Below are 19,321 nucleotides of genomic sequence, written 5' to 3'. Positions count from 1 at the left end.
GCCCTAGATTGTTAGCTCTTAAGGCAAGGTGCTCTTACACTTATTCTTTATTGCAGTGTATTTAGATATGAAGGCTGCGTCCCCCTTACAGGAAATGTAGCAGAGGGGGAGGGGGAATCCAGACAAATCACACTTGGCTGCGCCCCAGCTAAGCTTCACTGCAGCGCAGAGTCAAATCAGGTAACGGGAGGGGGGAGCCAACTCCCAGCACTGCTGCACTTGGCTTCCAGGCCCAGATCATTGTGCTGATTTATCAGGATGTGCAACCCCCCCGGCTATAGGCTTCCAGGTGCAGGGAGTTGCTGCCTTAGGCTCAGACATATATATATAGGCCTAAGTCACAAGTGCAGGGAGTTGCTGTCTCAGGCGCATATATATATATATATATATATATATATATATATATATGTATATTATATATATATATATATATATATATATAGACCTAATAGAGTAACAACAAGTGCAGGGAGTTGCTGTCTCAGGCGCATATATATATATAGGCCTAATAGAGTCACAACAAGTGCAGGGAGTTGCTGCCTCAGGCGCATATATATATAGAGGCCTAATAGAGTCACAAGTAGTGCAGGGCTGTGCCATAGAGGGACCCAGGGGAATGGGCAGAATGTATGGGCACAGCCCTGCACTACAGAATACAGACTGGGCACAAACTGTTGGCAAACTGTTTAAACTACACAAAAAACAGACACAAAACAGCATGACAAACTGCCAGCCTTCCCCATTCTCACTGCCTACCCAATCCATCCCATTCATACTCACTGTCATCCCTGCCCATTGCTACCAACTGCCAGCTTTGTCCATTCCCACTAACTGCCATCCGCGCCCATTGCTATTAACTGGCACCCGGCCCATTGCTACTTCTAACTGGAATATATCGGCCATAAGGATTGGGGAAGCCTATTTGCAGCCGTGTCCTGGGCACAAGCCCCTCAGTAAGACAATCTGTGCAGCACACACTGGGGGTTTGTACAGTAACAGTCACACACACACTGGGGGTTTGTACAGTAACAGTCACACACACTGGGGGTTTGTACAGTAACAGTCACACACACTGGGGGTTTGTACAGTAACAGTCACACACACTGGGGGTTTGTACAGTAACAGTCACACACACTGGGGGTTTGTACAGTAACAGTCACACACACACTGGGGGTTTGTACAGTAACAGTCACACACACTGGGGGTTTGTACAGTAACAGTCACACACACTGGGGGTTTGTACAGTAACAGTCACACACACTGGGGGTTTGTACAGTAACAGTCACACACACTGGGGTTTTGTACAGTAACAGTCACACACACACTGGGGGTTTTGTACAGTAACAGTCACACACACACTGGGGGTTTGTACAGTAACAGTCACACACACTGGGGGTTTGTACAGTAACAGTCACACACACACTGGGGGTTTGTACAGTAACAGTCACACACACACTGGGGGTTTGTACAGTAACAGTCACACACACTGGGGGTTTGTACAGTAACAGTCACACACACACTGGGGGTTTGTACAGTAACAGTCACACACACACTGGGGGTTTGTACAGTAACAGTCACACACACTGGGGGTTTGTACAGTAACAGTCACACACACTGGAGGTTTGTACAGTAACAGTCACACACACTGGGGGTTTGTACAGTAACAGTCACACACACCTGGGGGTTTTGTACAGTAACAGTCACACACACACTGGGGGTTTGTACAGTAACAGTCCACACACACTGGGGGTTTGTACAGTAACAGTCACACACACTGGGGGTTTGTACAGTAACAGTCACACACACTGGGGGTTTGTACAGTAACAGTCACACACACACTGGGGGTTTGTACAGTAACAGTCACACACACACTGGGGGTTTGTACAGTAACAGTCACACACACTGGAGGTTTGTACAGTAACAGTGACACACACTGGGGGTTGTACAGTAACAGTCACACACACTGGGGCCACTGGCAAGTGCTGAGTCCATAATAGGAAGCATGTGGCTAGTAAATGAAGAGATTTTATGGCACCAGCGAGCCTTGGGCTGAAACACAGAACATCTGGCCCTTGTCTGCAATTTCTCTCCTTAGTGTAACCCCTTCACTGCCAGGGGCCAGCATGTACAACAGGGATCTGCAACTCCCTGCATCCTCACTCAGCTTACAGAGCTAAAGTAGGGTAACAAGTCGTCCATGCATCTGCGGGCCCCTTGGCACATGTCTGGGCTCCTATACAGGGTATAGTCTCTGTGCCACTAATTAGTCTCTGCTGTACATTCCCTATACACGGAGTACCTGCTGCAGAGGGTAGTGTTCCTTTAAATGGCAAGGCATGCTCCGTCTCAGGCTGCAGCAGCAGAGGTGTGAGTTCTCACTCAGGGGCCACAGACACCACTGGGATGCCAAAGGTTAACTGGTGGATAATGGTTTCAGTCTGTCGCCCCAACACCAACCAACTGCAGGGCCAATAGGACACACACTGCAGTCTGGCTGATATTAAAGGGGAACTAAAGCCACTAAAAACCAGCAAAGACTAGAGTCAGCTGCACAATGTTCTACTGGAAAGAACAGTATTACCCACCAGGCTCTCCCTTCTGTGCTACATGTGCTCTCACTTACAGCCACATACACTGTATCCAATAGATTTATCTGTTAGTCCTGCTCATCCATATTAACCAGCACACTGCTCTGTATTCTGTATGGCATCTACCTGTTGTAAAGCTGCAACTCCCACAATTCCACCGCTATCCAGCTAAAAGTGTGTCTTAGTATTTCTGCACTGAGAATCAATGACACTCACCTTTACATTACTGTCTGCCAGTCTGGACTATAATAATGCCAACCAGTGCCCAGGGGAGATTTGGGGTGAGTGCTTATTTGTACCCTGGGTACCCCTGGAACTATAGCAGGGTGACACCCCAATGTTTCTATATATCTGTAACCTTGTTATGAGCTAAGGGGGCCAGTCTGAAGGTCAGTTAGGGGGAGATTTGGGGTGAGTGTTTATTTGTACCCTGGGTACCCCTGGAACTATAGCAGGGTGACACCCCAATGTTTCTATATATCTGTAACCTTGTTATGAGCTAAGGGGGCCCAGTCTGAAGGTCAGTTAGGGGGAGATTTGGGGTGAGTGTTTATTTGTACCCTGGGTACCCCTGGAACTATAGTAGGGTGACACCCCAATGTTTCTATATATCTGTAACCTTGTTATGAGCTAAGGGGGCCCAGTCTGAAGGTCAGTTAGGGGGAGATTTGGGGTGAGTGCTTATTTGTACCCTGGGTACCCCTGGAACTATAGCAGGGTGACACCCCAATGTTTCTATATATCTGTAACCTTGTTATGAGCTAAAGGGGCCCAGTTTGAAGGTCTGGTAGGGGGAGATTTGGGGTGAGTGTTTATTTGTACCCTGGGTACCCCTGGAACTATAGTAGGGTGACACCCCAATGTTTCTATATATCTGTAACCTTGTTATGAGCTAAGGGGCCCAGTCTGAAGGTCAGTTAGGGGGAGATTTGGGGTGAGTGTTTATTTGTACCCTGGGTACCCCTGGAACTATAGCAGGGTGACTGTTACCCCAATGTTTCTATATATCTGTAACCTTGTTATGAGCTAAGGGGCCCAGTCTGAAGGTCAGTTAGGGGGAGATTTGGGTGAGTGCTTATTTGTGCCCTGGGTACCCCTGGAACTATAGCAGGGTGACACCCCAATGTTTCTATATATCTGTAACCTTGTTATGAGCTAAGGGGGCACAGTCTGAAGGTCAGTTAGGGGGAGATTTGGGGTGAGTGCTTATTTGTACCCTGGGTACCCCTGGAACTATAGCAGGGTGACACCCCAATGTTTCTATATATCTGTAACCTTGTTATGAGCTAAGGGGGCCCAGTCTGAAGGTCAGTTAGGGGGAGATTTGGGGTGAGTGCTTATTTGTACCCTGGGTACCCCTGGAACTATAGCAGGGTGACACCCCAATGTTTCTATATATCTGTAACCTTGTTATGAGCTAAGGGGGCCCAGTCTGAAGGTCAGTTAGGGGGAGATTTGGGGTGAGTGTTTATTTGTACCCTGGGTACCCCTGGAACTATAGCAGGGTGACACCCCAATGTTTCTATATATTTGTAACCTTGTTATGAGCTAAGGGGGCCCAGCCTGAAGGCCAGTTAGGGGGAGATTTAGGGTGAGTGAGGCCCCTCAGTGGCCCTGGCACATATATAGGGGTACAGTACTGACCTAGTATTTACTGCATATCACTGGTTAATGCCAATAGCAGTCAGAAGGTGCTGGGAGTTGTATGCATGGAGATCTAGAGGGCTTCAGCTTGGCCTAGAGCTGCAGGCTACAATGGGATCCAACTGGACAGCACTGCTACAATGATCTTCCCCCTTAAAACCAGTATTAGTGGTGTTTTGGGGTGTCCTGGATCAGAGCAGAGAGGGGTCACATGTGCTGGAGGTGTATCTCAGCCTGATTCTGTTACTAAGTGAAGTGACACACGAGTTGATTGGGGTCGGGCCAAGAGCTAAGAATGGCACTGCCAGAACTCACCCTTCCTGTTCCTCGGGGTTCATGGAATGTTAAATACAATCCTGCCCTTGTACTGCCACATGGCTCCTCCCACTTCAGTCACATGATCATTGGCCTGGCACAGCGGTGTAGGAATGGGAGTGACTTTATCAACACTGGGGCTGCCAGATACATATGTCATTCAGAAGTTCATTTAGATGCTGCAGACTGTGCTGCTCTCTGAGTAGCCCTGCAGCATGTGCACCAAATAGAACAGGAATATTGGCCTCATACATGGGGAGGCGGCAACTTTACCCACTGCCAAACAGACACTGATCTGCCATTGGTACTTATTCCACATATAAACCCAGTCCCACATAGAAATGTACAGAACCCCCCATGATGCCTCCTGTATGCAGCAATGCAATCTAATTCACACCTTGTCTCTCATACCCCTTCCCCTTTTAGACTGTAAGCTCTTTTGGACAGGGGCCTCTTTACCTCTTGTATTGATTATGAATTGTGAATCTGTATGTATTCTGTATACATCCATTTATTGTACAGCTCTTCAGAATATGTTGGCACTTTATGAATATTAGTCAGAAATAAGTCCCCATTGCACCAGCCTGTGTTTTCTCTTGCAGTGGCCATTCCACAGCCAATGTGACTTTCCCTTCCTTCATACATGCTGGGGCCATGCAGGTAGAATCAATCATGAGATACAGGTAAGGTCATGTAAGCAGGACAATTTAGTATGGTGGCATGGAGACAGGTCAATATCAGTAAGAAATGATGGAGACAATATGGAAAGCTCAGACAGGGCAATATGGAGACAGTAGGGCAAGACCGTGACAGTAGGGCAAGACCGTGACAGTAGGGTAAGACGGAAACAGTAGGACAAGACGGAGACAGTAGGACAAGATGGAGACAGTAGGACAAGATGGAGACAGTGGGACAAGATGGAGACAGTAGGACATGATGGAGACAATAGGGCAAGATGGAGACAGTAGAGCAAGATGGAGACAGTGGGACAAGATGGAGACAGTAGGGCAAGATGGAGACAGTAGGGCAAGATGGAGACAGTAGGGCAAGATGGAGAAAGTGGGACAAGATGGAGACAGTGGGACAAGACGGAGACAGTAGGACAAGACGGAGACAGTAGGACAAGACTGTGACAGTAGGACAAGACGGAGACAGTAGGACAAGACGGAGACAGTAGGACAAGACGGAGACAGAAGGACAAGACGGAGACAGTAGGACAAGACGGAGACAGTAGGACAAGATGGAGACAGTAGGACAAGATGGAGACAGTAGGGCAAGATGGAGACAGTAGGACAAGATTGAGACAGTAGGGCAAGATGGAGACAGTAGAACAAGATGGAGACAGTAGGACAAGATGGAGACAGTAGGGCAAGATGGAGACAGTAGGACAAGATTGAAACAGTAGGGCAAGATGGAGACAGTAGGACAAGATGGAGACAGTAGGGCAAGATGTTGACTGTAAGTATCTAGATGAGGATTTTTCCCATGAGAAGGTTAGAGGTACCAGACATGGTGTAACTCACCTTTAGCGCTTGTGCATCCGTCTCCGTCGAGGGGTTGCTGGTGTTGAGGACGGTGCCATTGGACGGCATCATTAGAAAAAAGAATTCTTGCACTTGATGTCTTGGGATTTCTTCCTTTTTTTTGTTTATTTTTTACTTGTTTTTTCCCGTTTGTTAAGAAATAGGTGAATCTGCCGGTTGACGTCGTAAAAATTTCAAACAATAAAAAATAAGGTTTAAGGAAAAGTTACTGTACTTAAAAAAAAATAAATATAAGCACCAGAAGGAAGGGGTGTCTCTCTCCACCGCTTGTTATTGTCCCGGGTCTCTCTCTCCTGCCCCTGAAAGTGACAAACAGAGAAAGGTGAGTGTGGCATTGAGTGGGCAGTGTGTTTAATTGCACACGGGGGTATACTAGGGTGCATGGGAGCAACAGTGAGAAGCTACAGTGCAGCTCAGTATATATTTATATGTATAGAGAAGTGTCTTTGTACCTGACCAAATATTTATCCTTTTACTTGTTCATTTTTATTTTATTTCTACCTGTGTATCAGTGAGACCGGAAGCCTCCAAGTGAGTGCGAGTGTTTGTATTGAGGCTCTGTCCCTGGCACAAGAGTTGAGAGTGAGTGTCTGTGTCGGTCGGGAGTGAGTGATACACTCATATACACACTGATACACTCATATACACACTGATACACTCATATACACACTGATACACTCATATACACACTGATACACTCATATACACACTGATACACTCATATACACACTGATACACTCATATACACACTGATACACTCATATACACACTGATACACTCATATACACACTGATACACTCATATACACACTGATACACTCATATACACACTGATACACTCATATACACACTGATACACTCATATACACACTGATACACTCATATACACACTGATACACTCATATACACTCATATACACACTGATACACTCATATACACACTGATACACTCATATACACTCATATACACACTGATACACTCATATACACACTGATACACTCATATACACACTGATACACTCATATACACACTGATACACTCATATACACACTGATACACTCATATACACACACTGATACACTCATATACACACACTGATACACTCATATACACTCATATACACACTGATACACTCATATACACACTGATACACTCATATACACTCATATACACACTGATACACTCATATACACACTGATACACTCATATACACACTGATACACTCATATACACACTGATACACTCATATACACACACTGATACACTCATATACACACACTGATACACTCATATACACACACTGATACACTCATATACACTCATATACACACTGATACACTCATATACACACTGATACACTCATATACACTCATATACACACTGATACACTCATATACACACTGATACACTCATATACACACTGATACACTCATATACACACTGATACACTCATATACACACTGATACACTCATATACACTCATATACACACTGATACACTCATATACACACTGATACACTCATATACACTCATATACACACTGATACACTCATATACACACTGATACACTCATATACACACTGATACACTCATATACACACACTGATACACTCATATACACACTGATACACTCATATACACACTGATACACACACTGATACACTCATATACACACTGATACACTCATATACACACTGATACACTCATATACACACACTGATACACTCATATACACACTGATACACTCATATACACACTGATACACTCATATACACACTGATACACTCATATAAACACTGATACACTCATATACACACTGATACACTCATATACACTCATATACACACTGATACACTCATATACACACACTGATACACTCATATACACACACTGATACACTCATATACACACTGATACACTCATATACACACTGATACACTCATATACACACTGATACACTCATATACACACTGATACACTCATATACACACACTGATACACTCATATACACACTGATACACTCATATACACACTGATACACTCATATACACTCATATACACACTGATACACTCACATACACACTGATACACTCATACACACTCATATACACACTGATACACTCATATACACACACTGATACACTCATATACACACTGATACACTCATATACACACTGATACACTCATATACACACTGATACACTCATATACACACACTGATACACTCATATACACCATCTATACACCATATACACTCATATACACACTGATACACTCATATACACACACTGATACACTCATATACACATCACTCATTACACACACTGATACACTCATAACACACTGATACACTCATATACACACTGATACACTCATATACACACTGATACACTCATATAAATATACACAACACACTGATACACTCATATACAACACACTCATACACCTCAACTTAACACACACTGATAACTAAACTCATATACACTCATATACACACTGATACACTCATATACACACTGATACACTCATATACACTCATATACACACTGATACACTCATATACAACACTGATACACTCATATACACCACTGATACACTCATATACACACTGATACACTCATATACACACTGATACACTCATATACACACTATACACCATATACACCATATACACACTGCATACACTATACACTCATATACACACTGATACACTCATATACACACTGATACACTCATATACACACTGATACACTCATATACACACACTGATACACTCATATACACACTGATACACTCATATACACACTGATACACACTGATACACTCATATACACACTGATACACTCATATACACACTGATACACTCATATACACACACTGATACACTCATATACACACTGATACACTCATATACAACACTGATACACTCATAACACACTGATACACTCATATAAACACTGATACACTCATATACACACTGATACACTCATATACACTCATATACACACTGATACACTCATATACACACCTGATACACTCATATACACACACTGATACACTCATATACACACTGATACACTCATATACACACTGATACACTCATATACACACTGATACACTCATATACACACTGATACACTCATATACACACACTGATACACTCATATACACACTGATACACTCATATACACACTGATACACTTCACTATACACTCATATACACACTGATACACTCACATACACACTGATACACTCATATACACTTCATATACACACTGATACACTCATATACACACACTGATACACTCATATACACACTGATACACTCATATACACACTGATACACTCATATACAACTTCATATACACACTGATACACTCAATACACACTGATACACTCATACCAACTCATATACACACACTGATACACTCATATACACACACTGATACACTCATATACACACTGATACACTCATATACAACTCACTATTACACACTGATACACTCATATACACACTGATACACTCATATACACACACTGATACACTCATACACACACACTGATACACTCATATACACACTGATACACTTATATACACACTGATACACTCATATACACACTGATACACTCATATACACACTGATACACTCATATACACACAATGATACACTCATATACATACAATGATACACTCATATACATACAATGATACACTCATATACACACACTGATACACTCACATACACACAATGATACACTCATATACACACAATGATACACTCATATACACACTGATACACTCATATACACAATGATACACTCATATACACACTGATACACTCATATACACACTGATACACTTATATACACACTGATACACTCATATACACACACTGATACACTCACATACACACAATGATACACTCATATACACACAATGATACACTCATACACACACTGATACACTCATATACACACAATGATACACTCATATACATACACAGTCTGGGGCACAAGGCAGAGGACACGTAACATCAAAATGAGATCTTAGGGTACCCGTTGTGCCCAAGGGCTCTGTATGCCCCTGTGTATTACCATGTGTTCCCTCCAGACAGCTCTCATGCCAGCATCTCCTAAGGCTTGGCAGTAGAGCTAACAATTGTCTGTGCCATTATAATATCTGCTTGGCAACTCCCTGCTAATCCATCCACAGCTACTCATAGTCTCCTGACCATATGCAAGTTACATATCCCTGCCCCTGCCTAATGCTTAGGAGACTGATCCCCATTGTTAACAGCAGTCCTGTCCTGCTTTATGGCAGCTGAGATTCTATCTATCTGTATAACAGAACATTCTGTCCCAGTGGCTGCACAGATCCTATCTGATCCCCATTGTAAGCAGCAGTCCTGTCCTGCTTTATGGCAGCTGAGATTCTAGCTATCTGTATAACAGAACATTCTGTCCCAGTGGCTGCACAGATCCTATCTGATCCCCATTGTAAGCAGCAGTCCTGTCCTGCTTTATGGCAGCTGAGATTCTAGCTGTCTGTATAACAGAACATTCTGTCCCAGTGGCTGCACAGATCCTATCTGATCCCCATTGTAAGCAGCAGTCCTGTCCTGCTTTATGGCAGCTGAGATTCTAGCTATCTGTATAACAGAACATTCTGTCCCAGTGGCTGCACAGATCCTATCTGATCCCCATTGTAAGCAGCAGTCCTGTCCTGCTTTATGGCAGCTGAGATTCTAGCTATCTGTATAACAGAGCATTCTGTATAACAGGATAATTATTAGAATGTGACACAGATTTTAAGAAAACAGGAAGATTCTCTTACCCTGTGAGTGGCACCCAAGGACCCTGCACAGCACCCAGGTGAGACAGACAGAGAAGGGATCAGCAGACGTCTGCTCCTGAGGCAGGTCCCTTATATACAGCAGTGATGAGACTCCCCACCCCAATGAGACAGTCAGATCTTACACATCCCTGCAGTGTGGGTGCAGCACCCACTCACACTTGTGCTGGTGACCGTCAGGCAGGGGACAGCTCATTCTGTACTGATGTACCAGACACCACTGGAGACAATTACACATGGCTCCTGCCAGCACATCATTGTACCTTATACCTCCTCTCCTCTAGTACATGAGCTCAGCAAACACCTGACAAATCATTCAAAAAGCAACTTCTCCCCCAAGAATAATAATACTAAGAAACCTGCTCATTCTTCTATATCATCAGTGTGACCTGAGGCAGAACAGATGTGATGGAGCCCTTTTATATAAAGTAGCAAAGTGTACACTTCAGATATTGTAAAACTACAACTTTTAGCACCCCCCCTCTTGGCACTGGGAGTTGTATTTCACAGGCATTGGAAGATCTGAAGAACTGATATAATTATACCCTATAGAGACCTTCTCTTCTTGTCACTATATTAGCAACAAAGGTAGTAGGTAGCACCTCCCATTGATAGAGAGATATAACATATAATGGTGTGCAGGGTCACATGATATATAGAGCAGAAATACAGGAGAAAAAAAGGGAGGAAGGGCGGAAGGGTTGGAAAAGGGCACCGTAAAATTGCCGACCAAAACTTTTAAGGCACTTTGCCGATCGGCTACTTGCGTCCTATACTGGGGAACTGATCACAAAGGAAGGGTGGTGTGGGAGGATACGAGGGCTCTCGATATCGGAAGGTTGCCTCCGCCTCTCAAGCTTTACTATCCCTTCCGTGAGAAAAGGGACCAGGTGCATATACCCCCGCCTATTTAACTCCAAATGCCATTTACCCCTTACATTCACAGAGGTATGCCAGCATGACAGCAGTCGAGACTGATGGTGGGCAATAGTTGCTATTGTAGCATAAACCCACGCTACATTCTCGACATTATGTATCGTATACTAGCTAATGACCTTGTGTCGATATAGCTACCCTACCTAACCTTGTTTTTAATTCTTCTTTTTTCTCTTTCTTGTGTTGAATTAGTTGATTTAATAAAAGTTAAGTTTTAACTTATATTGTTGGGATTTCAGACTTAATAATGGGATGGTGCAAGTATATGGGACACACTTTTTTCTCCTGTATTTCTGCTTGTCACTATATTTCCTATTCAACATATTGTGCTTCTGTCTCATTCTTGTCCCATGGCATCCACCTTTCCCTACTATCATTCATTTGCTCTACTGTCATCTTCTTGACCTAGACTTTTCATCTTGCCCTTCTGTCTCCATCTTGTCTTACTGTCTCCATCTTGCCCTACTGTCTCCATCTTGCCCTACTGTCTCCATCTTGCCCTACTGTCTCCATCTTGCCCTACTGTCTTCATCTTGTCCTACTGTCTCCCCTTACCCTACTGTCTCTTTCTTGACCTACTGTCTTCATCTTTTCCTACTGTCTCCCCTTACTCTTCTGTCTCCATCTTGCCCCCCTGTCTCCATCTTGTCCTACTGTCTTCATCTTGCCCTACTGTCTCCATCTTGCCCTACTGTCTTCATCTTGTCCTACTGTCTCCCCTTACCCTACTGTCTCCGTCTTGACCTACTGTCTTCATCTTTTCCGACTGTCTCCCCTTACTCTTCTGTCTCCATCTTGCCCCCCTGTCTCCATCTTGTCCTACTGTCTTCATCTTGCCCTACTGTCTCCATCTTGCCCTACCATCTCCATCTTGCCCTATTGTCTCCATCTTGTCCTACTGTCTCCATCTTGCCCTACTGTCTCCATCTTGCCCTACTGTCTCTATCTTGCCCTACTGTCTTCATCTTGCCCGTTGTCTCCATCTTATCCTACCATCTCCATCTTGCCCTATTGTCTCCATCTTGTCCTACTGTCTCCATCTTGCCCTACTGTCTCCATCTTGCCCTACTGTCTCCATCTTGCCCTACTGTCTCCATCTTGCCCTACTGTCTCCATCTTGCCCTACTGTCTCCATCTTGCCCTACTGTCTCCATCTTGTCCTACTGTCTCCATCTTGCCCTATTGTCTCCATCTTGTCCTACTGTCTCCCCTTACTCTACTGTCTCCTTCTTGCCCTACTGTCTCCATCGTATATACCCTTATATGTTAGTTAACCAGTCATTAAATTAAGCAATCATATCTTTGTTTAGGTGGTGGGACAGATAGGAAGGAAGTTATAGGGACCTATCAGAATTAGTCACAGCTCTAAATTCAGGTCAGTGTGAAAGTGAATTGTGGGAAATGAGAAGTTTCATTTTAACACTATTTGAATGGGTTTCCTATAATGAGATATAAAGTGTAAGTGTGCTGCGGTGCAGAGGTATGCTCAGTTAGAAGTTTGGGGGACACTGGGTAGTAACAAGGTCAGGGTTCATGGAGTGGAAGATTGGGTAGGAAAATGAGCAAGTTTTTTTTTGTCTTACCAATTCCACTTGCTCTTTCATTTCATTCACTCAATTTTACTTTCTCCTGTTTGCCTCTAATATTTCCTTTGATACCCTCTCCATCACTCTCTACTTTCTCCATCACTCTCTGATACTTTCTTTGTCGCTCTCTGATACTTTCTCTGTTGCCCTAGGATACACTCTCTGATACCCCCCATCACTCTCTAATACCCCTTCCATTGCTCCCTGATACCCGCTCCGTCGATCTCTGAAACTTTCTCTGTCAATTTCTGATACTTTCTCTGTCACTCTTTGATCCTGTAGTGAAGTGTTTTGGGGTTGCATCACAGCGGGGGGCTGCCAATCATCAACAGGGACTGGGCATCCTATTAATAGGAGCATGAATGGGGCAAAATAAACAGCTTCAGGCAAAAAAAATAGGTTGTGAGTGTGATAATGAGTGGGGCTTCCACTCATTATCTCCTGGGGCTTCCACTCATTCTCTCCTGGGGCTTCCACTCATTACTCCTGGGGCTTCCACTCATTCTCTCCTGGGGCTTCCACTCATTACTCCTGGGGCTTCCACTCATTCTCTCCTGGGGCTTCCACTCATTCTCTCCTGGGGCTTCCACTCATTCTCTCCTGGGGCTTCCACTCATTACTCCTGGGGCTTCCACTCATTACTCCTGGGGCTTCAACTCATTCTCTCCTGGGGCTTCCACTCATTCTCTCCTGGGGCTTCCACTCATTCTCTCCTGGGGCTTCCACTCATTCTCTCCTGGGGCTTCCACTCATTCTCTCCTGGGGCTTCCACTCATTCTCTCCTGGGGCTTCCACTCATTACTCCTGGGGCTTCAACTCATTCTCTCCTGGGGCTTCAACTCATTCTCTCCTGGGGCTTCCACTCATTCTCTCCTGGGGCTTCCACTCATTCTCTCCTGGGGCTTCCACTCATTCTCTCCTGGGGCTTCCACTCATTATCTCCTGGGGCTTCCACTCATTATCTCCTGGGGCTTCCACTCATTCTCTCCTGGGGCTTCCACTCATTATCTCCTGGGGCTTCCACTCATTATCTCCTGGGGCTTCCACTCATTATCTCCTGGGGCTTCCACTCATTATCTCCTGGGGCTTCCACTCATTCTCTCTTGGGGCTTCCACTCATTCTCTCTTGGGGCTTCCACTCATTCTCTCCTGGGGCTTCCACTCATTCTCTCCTGGGGCTTCCACTCATTCTCTCCTGGGGCTTCCACTCATTCTCTCCTGGGGCTTCCACACAGTGACATCATATAGGGGCTCCTTTGTCTCATACTGAACAGAACTAAATGTTGGGGGCCAGTCAGCTCATGTTGCCACAAGGAAAGTGAAAAAAGAGTCTCATTCCCCACGGCTGGTTCCACTCAGTTGTCATACAAAACAGCCTGGTCCCCTGAATAAGTGGGGTGCCACTACTGTGTGTGCCACGTCTCTGGAACCTGAGGAAACACCAGCAAGTGACCCGGGGTCCTTCTACTCTCACTATGGGTGCAGCCCAAACAGCAGCAAAGACCCCAGCACAGCCCTGTGTGTATATTGCTTGTGTATATATATATATATATATATCCCTGTGTGTATATGTATCCCTGTGTGTATATAATCCCTATGTGTAAATATGTCTGTGTGTATATGTATCCCTGTGTGTATATAATCCCTGTGTGTATATGTATCCCTGTGTGTATATAATCCCTGTGTGTATATAATCCGTGTGTATATAATCCCTGTGTGTATATAATCCCTGTGTGTATATAATCCCTGTGTGTATATAATCCGTGTGTATATAATCCCTGTGTGTATATAATCCCTGTGTGTATATAATCCCTGTGTGCATATAATCCCTGTGTGCATATAATCCATGTGTGTATATAATCCGTGTGTATATAATCCCTGTGTGTATATAATCCGTGTGTGTATATAATCCCTGTGTGTATATAATCCCTGTGTGTATATAATCCCTGTGTGTATATAATCCCTGTGTGTATATAATCCCTGTGTGTATATAATCCCTGTGTGTATATAATCCCTGTGTGTATATAATCCCTGTGTGTATATAATCCCTGTGTGTATATAATCCCTGGATTAACTGAATTCAGGAAGTTGCTGACCCCCCGGCTGTGCCCAAAGTCTGGTGTTAGAGGTTGTGTGCCCAAAGTAGAGTCCCGCGCGGGTCCATTTTGTTGGAACCTGTACTTGCAACCTGCAATCCACTACCCAGACCCACAACCAGCTTTGTTACCCACTTGGACCCGCTACCCGACGGGCAAGTACCTTATCTGCAACCTCGCGACCCGCTGACCATCAAGAAACAGGAAGTGCTGTCATTGTAAACTGGAAGTGACATCATCAGAAGTAGGTGTGATCAGAAAAAAGGAGTAAAAATCACTATTGAGAAGACCCGCGGCCCGACCCGCAGAACTGCCGACCCGCTTCTATACCCGCACCAGGAAATTCCACCCGCAACCCGCAGGCTTTTGCAGTTAACCCATATGTACCCGACCCACTGCAGGACTCAAGCACAAAGTCTGGTGGTTGAAAACTATGTCTGTAACTGCTCAATTCTCCCAAACCTCTAACCATAGAAACTTCATGTAAAGTGCAAAATATAGTATATATACTGTATATATGTTCATTTGGGGGGATTCAACCCTACTGAGCATGCTCCCTGAGTGTTACTAACGTCTGTCCCATAGCAACTGTTACTGGGATTATAATAAAGCAGATTTTGTCCTAAATGATCCTTTTCCTTTACTTCTATAGAGCAGTGCGACATTAACACATGACAATGTGACTTGTGTGTCCAGGAGGGAGAGACAAAGAGACAGCACATGTGCCTCTGGGGTTAAACGCTCTAGAAATGAGGTGTGTTAGTGTCAGGGAAGGGTTAATGAGCAGAGCTGGTTGTGCGAGAGCCAAATGGATCCGCCTTGTGCTGTGGTCCTGGGAGGCAGATAAGGAAGGAATGTTCCAAGTTTACTAACCCCCATTACTGAGCTGCCCCCCCCAGAACAGTTCATTTCACTCAGTCCCTTCCATAAGTGCTGGGCCCAATAACCTTCATGAAAACCTCTGATTTAGCAACTGGTGCCCCCAAGTCTCAGCATAAAGGGGCAAATCCTTCCATTAGTACCTGCTGCAAACTGAACTGTAACTTCCCCTTTAATGCAGTAACAGACAGACTGACAGACTGACAGAACTAGAGACCCAGTGACATTTTCTTTCATTAGGCAAAAGCCATTTTTGGGTGGAGTTTAAGAGGTTTTATATTGCACTTAGCGGCCCACTGAGATGAACTTTCCCTGGTGATGCTGTTGCTTTAAGAGGCAGCGTGAGGCCTGGGAAGTGCGAAGATTTCCTGTGTGAGAGGCCCTTGTGTTACACACTCACTAGCAGTAATACACACACTTACTAGCACTCACACTAACACATACAATTACACACTAACAATCAATCACACACTAACACACACACTAGCATTCACACTTACACACTAACACTCACACTCAGTCACACACTTACACACTCAGTCACACACTAACACACACACTTACCCACTCACTAGCACTCACACACTAACACACACACTAACACACACTTACACACTCACTAGCACTCACACTAACACACACACTTACAAACACTCACACTCAGTCACAACTAACACACACACTAGCACTCACACTAACACACTTACACACTCACTAGCACTCACACTTACACACTAACACACTTACACACTCACTAGCACTCACAGTCAGTTACACACTAACACACACACTTACACACTCACTAGCACTCACACTTACACACTAACACACTTACACACTCACTAGCACTCACAGTCAGTTACACACTAACACACACACTTACACACTCACTAGCACTCACACTTACACACTAACACACTTACACACTCACTAGCACTCACAGTCAGTTACACACTAACACACACACTTACACACTCACTAGCACTCACACTCACTAACACACACACTCACACTCAGTCCCACACTGACGCTCACTGGGGCAGAGAAGTAACGACAGAGGAGTCCTAGCAGGACAATGTATTGGGGGAGAGAGGCTGCTGGGAGTAGTAGGCGTGGCTTCAGAACTATAACTCTCACAACTGCTGTCCCTGCACTAGTGCTCTATGTATTGTGCCCCATGGGAATCCCCCTCCCCTGGAACTGGGACAATCCATAAGAGGGGTCTTTTCTCTGTGACATTTTTCTATTAAATGTAATTCATCAAGTTTTCTAGTAAATCCACGAGTGGGCAACATGCCCCCGGCAGTCAGTATGAGGGGTGAATTGTTTTGTTGCTCAGAGTGACCCCAATGACCTATGATTCTCTATGGGACCCCCAGTGTCTCTAGAATGATATAGAGCCTAAATCAGTTCTCCCCTCGTTGTAGGCCTTCTGGCAGTGAAGAGGTTAAAGCTGCACTGAGAATTGTGTTTCCCATAGTCCCTTGCGCTGGAGCAGGACGGCCCCTGATTGGCACCAGCAACACTGACTGTTCAGCCTCATGAGTGAGAACCGCCTGTGCCCTGCACCCTCCCCTCTCTCTGCCCAACACTGTGAGCTCCCCCAGAGGAGACAGGGAGAAGTGCAGCCCAGTCCTCAGCTGACCCCCAGCTCTGTATGTAGGTCAGGCCCAGTGATAACGGGGTTAATAAGGACACATGATGATGATAGACTTATGTAACGCCTGATACAAGTACACAACTCTCACACAACATCTGATACAAGTACAACTCTCTGTACAACACGTGACACAACCCTGTGCTTATCCTTGTGTCACACACTCAGTGCTGGGCAACATATGTCTTAGTTTGCCTTTAACTTGTAACTAAGTGTCACTGAGCTTCTCACACGTTGAGTTGAGGGGTCGCACAATCAGCCCAGTCAGTAAGTGACTAATGGACTTGTGTCTATAGGGGCCCCAGTGTATAGACGTCAGTATAAAGGAGAAGCTAAAAGGCCAGTCAGTATTGGGTCTGTATAGAAGTCTCCGTTACTGGGCTTTGTGTCCTTAGCAACCAGCTGGGCAGGAATGTGCGGTTGCCGGGGCCACTGACCCTTAGTAACAGAATCTTCTCTCCTGAGACCAATGTGAATAGGGGGGGGGTATTTGGTCAGTTTTGTAGTGACATATTAACTGTTTGTTACCCCCCCAGTGTATAATGTGAGACTGTGAGCAGTGAGACCGGGGCAGCTGAGGATTGTGGGAGGGGAGAGGCTGGTGACTGAGGATTGTGGGAAATCCAGTGAGAAGAATCAGCTCGGGGGGGGGGGAGAAAATCTCATTATTGGTCATTTTATATTTCATTGCCCCCCCCCATTTATTCCTCACACTGACACTGAATAGTCACCCCCCCCCCAGTGTGTCAGTTATTGAGGGTCAGTGTGAAGGACACGGGGGGGTGTAACAGTCAGTGGGGTCTCACTACCCCCCCCCCCCGCGGCCCCTGATATTTATATTTATATCCCCCCCCAGTTACTCACCCGCCGCTGTCAGTCTGTCCCGAGATCTCTCCGTCTCCCCCCGGCTCTGACTCCTCCTCCCCGCGCGCTCCCTCCCCCCGGACCGCGCACTGACACTTCCCTCCTCCCCCTCCTGAGGCTCCACCCCCTCCTCTTGTCTCACTTGTGTCTCTTACTCCTCTCACTGATACTGATACTTACACTCATCTCACTCACTGACACACTTACACTCACACTCACTCACTGACACTCACCTGCTCTCACTCACTCACACTCACTCACTGACATGTCGGGCACAGAAAGACTGAGGAAATACAAACACATTGGGACTGATACAACAGAATGTTGGGGAAGGAATAATGAGACTACAGGGGAAAGAAAT

The 19,321-nt window shown here is 45.0% G+C and overlaps 1 protein-coding gene across 1 annotated transcript in view; it reads right to left on the bottom strand.

Annotated features, from left to right (window-relative positions):
- Positions 1–19,086, bottom strand: part of LOC108716062 (DNA (cytosine-5)-methyltransferase 3A) — a 128,858-nt gene extending 109,772 nt beyond the window's left edge. Inside the window, exons 1-2 of the mRNA XM_041563656.1 lie at positions 18,961–19,086; positions 6,071–6,390 (exon numbers count right to left, since the gene is read on the bottom strand). Of these exons, the coding sequence (XP_041419590.1) occupies positions 6,071–6,142 (72 nt within the window). The 5' untranslated portion in view covers positions 6,143–6,390; positions 18,961–19,086. The remainder of the gene's footprint in view (positions 1–6,070; positions 6,391–18,960) is intronic.
- Positions 19,087–19,321: the final 235 nt, after the last annotated feature.

This window comes from Xenopus laevis, chromosome 5L, assembly GCF_017654675.1.
Source record: "Xenopus laevis strain J_2021 chromosome 5L, Xenopus_laevis_v10.1, whole genome shotgun sequence".
Taxonomy (NCBI): Eukaryota; Metazoa; Chordata; class Amphibia; order Anura; family Pipidae; genus Xenopus; species Xenopus laevis.
This window is presented reverse-complemented; position numbering and strand designations above follow the sequence as displayed.